At 46.8% G+C, this 11,065-nt stretch overlaps 1 protein-coding gene across 1 annotated transcript in view; it reads left to right on the top strand.

The window, feature by feature from the left end:
- The window catches only part of KLHL3 (kelch like family member 3), a 64,235-nt gene that overhangs the window by 30,724 nt on the left and 22,446 nt on the right, over positions 1-11,065 (top strand). The window contains exons 5-6 of the mRNA XM_024202077.2: positions 1,420-1,582; positions 6,402-6,511. Of these exons, the coding sequence (XP_024057845.1) occupies positions 1,420-1,582; positions 6,402-6,511 (273 nt within the window). The remainder of the gene's footprint in view (positions 1-1,419; positions 1,583-6,401; positions 6,512-11,065) is intronic.

The raw sequence follows: 11,065 nt of genomic DNA, 5'->3' as shown, positions 1-11,065 counted from the left end.
TGGGATCGAAGTGTTTGGACAAACCAGCCCCATGGGTTAATTGATTTCTTTGTTTTATTGTTGCCTGTTGGGGTTGTAGCTGTCTGTGAAAGTTACTGCTTGGTAATATTAACATGGAATCCAATTGGATTAGATTTTTTCCCCTTGGAATGGATCAGTGGCTTAGAATGTACCTAAGGGCAGGTTGCTGGCTTACTGCTATTCTGCTGAGATGTATGGGGGAGGGGAAGGCTTGGGGAAAAAAACATTTTTGCTTCTCACCACCACTGAGCTGGAGTAAGGTGAGCTTTTTTTAAGAGGCTTCTGTTTCCCTTGATCAGAAATAATTTAGAGGTGGATGACATGTTTTGAAACCCCATTAATGTGTGGCTGGCGTTCCCATTAAAAAAGAGTTCTCGGCACCAGCCAGAGTTATGAAAACATGGACTCAAAAACGGATCGCCGTGCATTGGCAAAAGACAAGGGAAAAGAGACATAAGGAGCTGATGTGACGGCTGCGGTGTCCAGCCTGACTTTATCTCTGACTTCCTGTCCAGGGACTCTGAAGGCATTTTCTTTTGCAGATGAACAATGCTAAATGCTGTAGGCCGAGCTCTTGTCCTGGCTTTATCCTTGCCTCCACTTTTGCACTCCTAATTCTTTGGGTGCGATTTCCAGCGCCTGGACACTGAAGTACCTCATTTGTGGGTGCAGTCGAGTATTTCAACATCTAAATCCTATAAGTGGCATCTGCAGTTTTGTGGGTGCAAAGATGTGACCATTGTTTGCGTATTAGGGCTGCCCCCCAAGAGAATAGTTCTGTACCTGAAAACCTTTTAAACTGAAAAGGGGCTGTGGAGCACATTAACAGCTCCTTGCCGGTACAGAGCGCCCGCCTGCAAATAAAGGGGTTTTTTTTTTTTTTTTTGGTTGGAAACTCAAAGATTCCAGGTGGTTCCTAAGCATAATGGAATGTTTGTGTGTGCTTGTGTGGGGTGTGAGTTCCATCCCAAGCTTGCAAATAATATAATGCTCTCCAGAACGAAGGCTGCACAAGGGACCTACTGTGAACCAATTGAGGATTTTAGGTGGTTGGCTGTAGCATGCCCATTGTGCTGTCTCTGCTCTGCCTGCCTGCCTGTGCGACTTCTTCAGTGGGGAAGAAGTGAGGAGGGGACCTTCCCTGTTGGGTGCCCCGAGATGTTGCTGCTTTTGCCAGTCACCACATGAGGGAAGGAACCTCTGTCCATAGATGCTCCTAAATCTTTAGCACCTCTTGTGCCGCGCGCCCCCCCCCCCCCAAAAAAAAACCCCCCAAGAAACCTGTCCTTGTTTTGAAGGGTAGTAATAACTGGTGAGTTTATGCCAGGAATCAAACTGGTGCCTCTGGTGCTAACTCTGGTTTCTCTCCTCCCTCTCCCCCTTCCTCCCCGCTCTCAGGTTTTGTTGCCAGCTGCCAGCTTATTGCAATTAATGGATGTTAGACAAAACTGCTGTGATTTTCTCCAGTCCCAGCTGCACCCCACAAATTGCCTTGGAATTCGAGCCTTTGCAGATGTGCACACCTGCACTGAACTTCTGCAGCAGGCAAATGCCTATGCAGGTGAGCAAAACATCCTGGCTTATCCCAGCCACTTAGAGTTTGGTCCCAAGTATAAAGGATACTTGGGGCTGGAGCCATTACCAACTCGTACTTTTAATGTTTCCAAAGAACATGCAGTGGGCTTCTCTATTGGCCTTTGCAGGGCTCTGACATGTGATGGTCCTGCAAAAGACGGAGGCCCTTCAGAATAATGGAAGCTTTGGAGGTGAAATGAAGGACTTTAGTTTAATTTGTTATGGAAAATGCAGGCAGGTGTCAGGTGAATGATGTCCTTTGTGTTCCTAAATCAGTAGTAGAAATACAGCTGCTTCTTCTGGAAAAAAAACTCTCTATAGAACAGAGGCTGAATATCTTGTCTATTTGTCTTATCAAGTTTCTTTCTCCCCTGCTCCTCTTCTGTGAGCGCAGCCTTTCAAAGCACCTTGTAGTGGGCTCCTCTGACTGATCCTTTGGGGATTTACGTTATTATAACGGACGAGGGGGAAGTTGCTCTCACTGTTTTCTCAAATATTTATCCATAAGCTAACTGAAAAGCATGTCTATTCATCTTAGATGTGCCAGTATCTTTTCTTTCTATCTCTCTGTACCGGACCTCATACACTGCAGTGTGTGTAATAGAGAACACAATCCTTAGTTCAGTCTCTTAATACCTTTGATCTATATTCTATAGATACAGTTTACACTTAAGATGAGAATTTGGGGGGAGGAGGAGCAGGGAGAGGTTGTTTTTGTTTTATACTCGGAAGCAACCTTAGGCAGTAACCATTCATTGATCCCAATGGGCAACTGTGAATTTACTTTATTTCTTGATATTACTTGCAACAGTTCTCTTACAGACCGCGTGAGCCCAAATCTGTCTAGTTTTATTGGACATTATGTTATCTACCAAGAACTCTTTTTAATCTAAACGAGCCAAGAGAAGGTTGAGTATCTGGACAGCTAAAAGCCAAACCCTAATGCAAGGTGCTCAATCACGGAGAACATTTTGTACTTAAATGGGAGTCAGTCCAGTTACAAAGCTGCTGTTATAGTTTGCAGCCGCACCATAGGGCGCCCAATCCTGCTCAAAGCCTCCCTGACTTTGGCGAGTTCCGATATACCAAGTCGTACCAGAAGTTAACGTCCATGCTCTGGGTAATGCCTGATGACTACAAGTCTGGGAGATTAATGCCGAGCTTGGATAGAAAGGTTGCCACTATTAGCAGCCATGCCAACTGCTACAGACGTATCGTTCAAAGTGTGCCAGGCTCTGTGTCCCAAGCAGACTGTCATTCTGCTGCACCTCAGCTAAATTCAACTTAAATGGTCCCAGTACACACCAGATGCTCTTTTGATGGCCTTCGGATGAGGAATGCTAGCTGCCTTGCGCTGTCAAGGCCCTTTGGCTAGCTACTGAGCAGTGTCAGCCATGTTGATGGAGCAGTCTGTATTCCTCTTGTTTGGCAACTGGTAGCCAATAACAACAAACCTGCGCTAGTTTGATGTGCATTCTAGGAGCAGTTGTCTAGGCAAACAGGCTTAGGGACAAATCCTGAGCTGGTGTACATTGTCATCGTTCCATTGACTTTGAAGGAAGTATGACAACCGACACCCGTGGAGGAAATGCCTCTTCAATTTAATGGCTGACTTAATTGGATACTAACCTATCGCATAACACCGATTTCACGATGACGTGGGTTTATACTCGCTGCTTGCTTTTCTGCCGTCCAGGAGGTTTGTTCCTGTATCTGTTAGCTGGTGCCCAAGGCAGAAACCCAAGTGGACCCGAGCGAGAATTCCCCTTGCTCTTAACTCCCCCGCGCCCTCCGTTCTCTAGCAGATTTGCCTTTGAGCTTTTGCCTGCTGTGCTGTGCTTTGTGTAGGCACAGCAGTGCTATTCTCCAAGTCCTTCCCCAATCAGGCTCCGCTCTCTCGCTTCCTCTCCTCTGCAACATTTTGCCTGGCATTTATGGTTTTTAATCATACGGTGAGTAGGCTCTTCCATTTATAAAAAAAAAAAAAAATGGGGGTGGCCACCAAATTCTCCTGCGTTCTCCCTCAAATCCAGACACAACCTTTCAGCCGCTCTTGTTGCATTATCCCTGAAGAAAAACGTACTCTGAAAGGAATGGTTCATTGTGTAAGGGTTTGCTTGTAATACCTCATTATCCTTGCTTCCAGGACCCTGTTTAATCTTTAACCGAACAAGCAGTGCATTCTGTATATATTTATTTGGTGGTTTGGCAATTAGAAGGCCTGCTTTTGTTGCTTTATTGGCCTTCACGAGTCCCTGTTAATACAATAGCCTATATAACGTTAATGAAACTCCATTAATAAAAATGCCATTAAAATTCTTTGTTGTTTATGTAACCGCATTAAGCCGAGCCAGAAATCAGAGACCCCAAGGATTTTGTGAGCTCAGTTACTCGAGTACTCGAAAATGCCTAGTTTAAAAGCTTAATTTTAAACGATGGATAACTTAGGCAGGTGAAGTTGTCCTCTTTTATATGAGAGGGCAGACGCTGTTAAATGTGTAAAATCAGAACATATTTTACATGCTTGTAACAAATAGCAAGGAATGAAATATTCATTGTCAACTGCCCAATCCCTATTCTGTCTTGGCTGAAATGTAGATTGCATTATCCACAGCACGTGCATTGTGCTGGATGGAGTCTTGTACTGTCCGTTGGCATAGGCACAACACGTCAGGGCCTGATTCTCATTCACACCAAAGCCGTTCGTGTGAAGGTGCCCTAAAGCAGGTGCCGATTGTAATGTACACCCACCCTTATGCAGTCAGTGTTCTATAAAGTGTCAATGAGAATCAGGCCTGTTAAGGTCTGAGTTCAGCCAGAGAGTTTGCCCCCTTAGCTGGAGTAATAGTCCTTTGTGATGACTGTTTTCTAGAGGACAGCAAGAGCAGCGTGAGCGGAAAGGGAGGAATGTAAGGGAAGGCATTGCCACCTGTTCTCTGCGTTTGCTGTCGTTTAACGCACGTGGCACCGCGAGTGCAGTACAGAACAGAACACGAGCTGCAGCCCTCACCTCGGTGCTCGTGGCTGGATTTCTCAGTGCTTGAAAGTCGCTGCTCTAAAGAGAATCCCCAGCAGTAAAGATTCATGTTGCCATATTCCAGCTAAAAGATAAATGTGGGCTGTACAAGCGATGGGTGAGACTGTAAGCACCTCGGGGCAGGGGCTGTCTGTTCTCGCCTTTAGAGTACCACATGCATGATGCGAGATAGAGAGAGGATTTGTGTGTGTATATATCCATTTACATAATAACATAAAGCACCAACTCTCCTGCGAAACATTATAATAATGGATTGGGCTGTATAAAAGAGAGCCAGCTTGCAGTAGTATGGATATTTGTCCAGCAATAAAATTGTCTGCAGACAATCTCGGCCTTTTTAAACAACAAATGTCCAATTCTTTAATGATATGGACCTGTGCCCTTTGTTAAGCTTCAATATGTAACGGAAAGCATGGTCAGACCTGAAGAGCTCTTTCAGAACTGTGTAGCAGCCGGGGAGATTGCTCCCTGTCTGACTATTTGTGACACACAAATATTGTAGGTTCTTTATACAGTGCCTCTGTCAGAATGGAGGGGGCTGGGATGGTGGAAAGGGACTCAGGCCAGGGTGGATCCTAGGAGTTTAGAAGAAAGGGTGGGGTAGGTAGATGGATAGGTAGTTGGTGGGGTCTGTAGTCCGAATTATGAGGATGGGGGAGACTAGGTTTGTACTTAGTGATGATGGAGCCTGAGGACAGTAAAAGGTTGAGTAGGTGGAAGAGAGCGATGAGCGTGTGAGCAGGGACAGGGGAGGTCAGTGGTCAGGAAAGGTAGTGGAGGTAGAGACCAGCCTACAGACTGGAGTTACTGTTAATAGTGATTTTGACCCTGGGCATTTGGCTTATTGGAGCAGGACAGGAAGATGTAAGTATTGGGTGTCAGCCAGGATGGAGGGGGAGTGAGAGGTTAGTGGAACAGGTGGGGTGGCACAAGAGAGGGGTCAGGGTGGAGTGTGGCCGACAGCTGTTGAGATGCCTGGGTTACTGATGGGTTGGAGGTTATGGAAGGCCTAGGAGTGGAGACGGGAGGCTGATGATTTTCCATGCTCTATTTAATCGCCCCAAGCTGCCTGAAATTTCAGCAGGATACTGTGTAATTCTTCACTTCCTGTGTGGCTGTCAGACAGCCGCTGGGTTACACACAGTGCTGACAGTGCCAGTCTTGTTGAAATGATTCAAGTCAGTGTTAGTTTTTTTGTTTAATAACTGGCAATGTTCAGAGCCTCCGTTCTACATCACAGCATTCCTTAGACCAGTGCTGCCTTACTGACTCACCAACACCACTTCCTGCCTCACCGTGTGGTTTTCTTTTGGGGGCGGTCTCTCATCCAAGTACGGAACAAATCTAATGCTGCTTAGCTTGTGAGAGCAGACCAGGATCACATCCAGAGGTGGCATGGTTGCAGGTTACCTATTAGTCTAGAAAGGAGCTCTTCTTTCTGAATTGCCATTAGTAATTATACCTGTCATTGGAGAAAAATAGGTAGCAACACTACAGAGTTTTTTGTGCCATTTTATGATTTATTGCAATTAGTGAATGAGTCTCTGGGGCGGCATAAATAGTATTTCAAATAACATCAGGTTGCTTTAACCTGCTCTTAGAATATTTTTTTAGTCTATTCAGCATTTTGATTCCAGTGTAATCATATTTGTCTTGGGGGGCCGTTGCTGTAAGAATAACAATTCTCTGAACACTGTAGTCCTTCTGTTGACTGAAAGCATGGATTTCATTATAATTTTCCTTTCCAACCTTTGATTTTTTTGAACAGAGCAGCACTTTCCTGAGGTGATGCTAGGGGAAGAATTCCTTAGCCTTAGTCTGGACCAGGTTTGCAGTTTAATATCAAGTGACAAGCTCACTGTGTCTTCAGAAGAAAAGGTACAGTAAGTTATGTAGTAATAGAGAATCTGTTCAGGCATGTTTTGAGTTTTTAGTCATTTTATTGGTAACTGGTCCCACGTTATGCTCTCTTAGAGTCCTTTTTCCAGCAGTGCACCACATCTCAAAAGGAGAGGAAATTTATAACCAATAAGAATTCTAGAACTCCATCAACATGTTCAATCACAATTTTCTCTACATAAAGTCTTGACTGTAAAATCCAGTGTTTTGTCCAGCTCCTCCCAGGGTCGGAAGGAAATTCTGTTTCTCTTTGGAAAACAGGAATCTCTCTTCCACAGGGGTAAAGCTCCTCTTCTAGACCCAAAGCATCATGAGAGCGCCAACCTTAGGCCTTTCACTGGTCCAGGATGTTTTGCAATTCAGAACTGGGTAATTCGGGGAGGAGGAGAGGTCCACGATTAGGAGGAAATAAGGAAACACTTTTCTCTGGCAGCGTGTACATTTTTTTTTCTTTTTTTTTAAGAAAAAATAATGGTGGCTCGTGCCATTTGGAAGTTTGGAATGTCAGGCACCATACCCTATTGGTAAGGCCCTACCAAATTCATGGTCCATTTTGGTCAATTTCACAGTTAGGATTTTAAAAATCATTAATTTCATGATTTCAGCTATTTAAATTTGAAATTTCACAGTGCTGTAATTGTAGGGGTCCTGACCCAAACAGAAGTTGTGGGGGGAGGGGTTGCAAGGTAATTGTAGCGGGGGTTGCTGTACTGCTCCTTCAGAGCTGGCAGCAGCAGCGCAGAAGTAAGGCTGGCTTGGTATGATATTGTCACCCTGACTTCTGTGCTGCTGCTGGTGGGGCGCTGCCTTTGGAGCTGGGTGCCTGGCCACCAGCCACCGCTCTCCGGCCTCCCAGCTCTGAAGGCAGCGCAGCAGTAAGGGCGGCAATACTGCAAACCCCTAAAATAATCTTGTGACCCCCCTGCAACTCCCTTTTGGGTCAGGACCCCCAATTTGAGAAACGCTGGTCTCCCCTGTGAAATCTGTATAGTATAGGGTAAAAGCACACAAAAGACCAAATTTCACAGGGGGAGACCAGATTTCACAGTCCGGGATGCATTTTTCATGGCTGTGAATTTGGTAGGGCCCTACCTGTTGGTCAAGTGCAGATGAAATAGCTGGAGGGAAGGATGGCCAAGTAGTTAGCCTGAGTTTTAGGAGAAGTGGATTCAGTTACACCCTCCCCTGCAAGCTTTCCTGTCTCACTTTGAGCAAGTCACGTAGCCTGTGTGCCTGCGTTCCACATGTGTACAATGAGGAGAATAGCACTGCCCTGCCTCACAGGGGGGTTGTGGGGATGAATATATCAGATTGTGAGGTGCTCAGATTTTATGGAAATGGAGGCCAGTTAACCACCGAAAATGATAAACTACAATCACGTTCCGGTGACGATTGATCTATCACACTGACATGAGCAGCTCACTCCAGGGTTTCCAACTTTCTAATGGCACAAAACGGAACACCCTAGCCCGGCCCCTTCCCTGAGGCCCCGCCCCCACTCACTACATTCTCCCTCCCTCGGTGGCTTGCTTTCCCCCACCCTCACTCACTTTCACTGGGCTGGGGCTTGGGGTGCGGGATGGGGTGAGGGCTCCAGCTGGGGGTGCAAGCTCAGGGGTGGGGCTGGGGATGAGGGGTTTGGAGTGCAGGAGGGGGCTCCAGGCTGTGGGGTGAGGCCAAGGGATTCGGAGTGTGGGAGAGGGCTGCAGGTTGAGGTAGGGGGTGAGGGTTCAGGATGTGGGGCCGGGGATGAGGGGTTCAGGATGTGGGAGGGGGCTCAGGGCTGGGGATGAGGGCTTTGGGGTGCACAATGAGGCTCCAGGTTTGGGGGGGGCTCAGGCTTAAGGGAGGGGGTCAGGGCTCTGGGCTGGGGGTGTGGGTACTGGGGTGGGGTCAGGGATGAGGGCTTTGGGGTGCAGGAGGGTGTCTCAGGGCTAGCGCAGGGGGTTGGGGCGCGGGCTTACCTCGAGTGGCTCCCGGTCAGCAGCGCAGCGGGGCTAAGGCAGGCTGCCTGCCTGTCCTGACACCGAGTTGCGCGCACCCCGGAAGTAGCCAGCAGATCCGACACTAGGCAGTTAGGGGCAGGAGGTTCCCGGCCAATGGGAGTGCGGAGCTGGTGCTCGGGGCGGGGGCAGCGCGCGGAGCCCTGTGGCTCCCCCCGCCTAGGAGCTGGACCTGCTGGCTGCTTCTGGGGCGCAGCACGGTGCCAGGACACGTAGGGACCTGCCTTAGTGCTGCTGCACCACCAACCGGACCTTTAATGGCCCGGTCGGCGGTGCTGATCGGAGCTGCCAGAGTCCCTCTTTTACCGGGTGTTCCAGTCGAAAACCGGACACCTGGTCACTCTAGCTCACTCGCATGCAAAAACGGAGCTATAGCTGCGTAATGAATTTGTCATCAGGAAACTAAAAGGGAAGAACAAACGGTCATCCTGTACGTATGATTTTGACACCGATTTGCTCTGCTTGTACTGAGCAGCTTGCACAGGGCTTTACTAGCTCTTCCCACCGCTGTGTTAATAAATAGCCTTTACTGTCCGTGTTCCCACAGTTTGGAAAGCCAGCCTTTCACTCGTCTCTTCTGGACTTCATACAGTTGAAAACATAATTTTGTTGGTAGGTTTTGAAGTTCAGCATGCAAGACTGTAAAAGAAAATGTAAGCTGAAGCTGCGCATTCAAAACAGAAATTAATAACAGGCTAGACATGCAAAAAGAATGGGATTAATGTAGACACGCAGGATATGTTCTGGCATCCAAAGAAAATTCCGGAAATTCAGGTCTTATTGACACAGTAGTCCATTAGCTAGTGTAAACTTCAGTATTGTAGGCAGTAACATTTCTCTGACCTTGCATATTCATCTCTTCCAATGTTCTCATGTAGCAGATTATTTTTTTAAATAATTTGATGCAATAAGTAGACAAATGTTTAAAACGGCATAGGACTAAATTGTCATAACCAGATTTTATGAGAAGCGGTCACTTTTAAAGTAGGTTAAACTCTTCATGGGTAAAGAAATAAGTTGAAATGCCTATTCTTGATGTGTCTTCTGTGTATAATAGAACTAATGAACCAGCAAATTCCATCTTCCAGAATAGATGGACGTGTTCTAGTCAGATACCTGTAGGCCCAAACTGTAACAGGGCATTGGGAGGCACTGCTTTTAGAATATTCCTGTCACCAAAGTAATCTGTCTTGTTTGTATACATTTGGTCAGCCTGAAGGGTTGTCCTCTTAGTACCTCTGCTGTACCTTGGTGCATCTCTCCCTCCTTACTTCATTGCTTCTTTAATTGCAGACATCAGACATAGAAAGAGGGACTTTTTTTTTTAACAAAATCAAGTTTGTTCAGACATATAAAAACTAGGAGCTAACAGTGCATGAAACTGGGACTTTGCAGTAATCTGCAGAAGTGGTAACCCAGCCCCCATATTACTGTGTGCCTCACAATGTTTAATGTATTGATCCTCAAACACCCATGTGAGATAGGGAAGTGCTGTTATCCCCAATTTACAGAGTGGGATGACTGAGGCAAAGATTAAGGTCACACAGGGTACGTCTACACAGCATTTTGGAACAAGCGGGAGCATGTCTCCCAGCCTGGGTTGACGGACTCGGGTTAGCAGGGCTTGCGCCAGTGCTCTAAAAATAGCTGTATGGACAGGGCTTTGATGTTGTGGCTCATGATAGCGCTTGGGTCCTGAAGCCTGCCTCCATCCCTAGACCTGGGCTGGGAAGCTCGCTCGCTCACTCACTCTGAAGTTCTGTCGCCAGACCCACAGGGAGTCTGTGGCAGAACGGGATTGAACCCACGTCTCCTGTGTCTTGGGCTAAAATTTGCTTATTGATCCATCGCTTAAACCTAATGTAATATAACCGAGGCTGTGAGCCCAATCGCCTATGGACATGCACCCCGTGCCAAGCAACAGAAGCTGGTGTAGAACTTCCCCTCAGAATCTGGGGTCATCAGAGATTTCTCTATTGGAAAACGCCAAGGCTCACTCTGTCTTCTCTCAGGTAGTGTGCACAAAGGTGATATTCCAACCTCGTATAAAAGCTTTTCGGGCAGTCCCAGTCTCTTCCTACACTTTGTTCGTTACTCAGCAAGTCAGAGCTCCCCTTCTCCTAAACTCGAGGGCTGCACCTTGGTTTGGGTAGGTGGCTCTCATTGAACCGAATGGAAGGAATTGCCCCAATTCAGAGAGATTGGCTTTCTCACATCCAGGTTCTCTGTGGTGTGTAGCTGGAGAGCTCTGTCTCAATGTCACAGGGGCTTTGCAAACAATGGAAGGGTCATGGCCATTCAGATTCTGTTGGGCCGGCTGTGAAATGCTCTGGATGCTGAGTAGAGTCGTGCACTGAAATACAAAAACTGGTCGGAACCTGGTAACAATTATAATTCTGCAGAACAGTGGAAACTGACAACTTTTGAAATAAAAGAAGTTGGGATATTGGGCTAAGATTTTTTCCCTCTCTTAAAAATTGAATTAAGTGCTGTTGGGAGGTGCCAGAGGTACACCTTGTGAGTCTGAAGT

This window comes from Terrapene carolina, unplaced genomic scaffold (assembly GCF_002925995.2).
Source record: "Terrapene carolina triunguis isolate 2854851 unplaced genomic scaffold, T_m_triunguis-2.0 Scaffold629, whole genome shotgun sequence".
In the NCBI taxonomy this organism is placed as follows: Eukaryota; Metazoa; Chordata; order Testudines; family Emydidae; genus Terrapene; species Terrapene triunguis.
The sequence above is the reverse complement of the archived record's forward strand: the minus strand, read 5'-3'. Positions and strand labels throughout refer to the sequence as shown.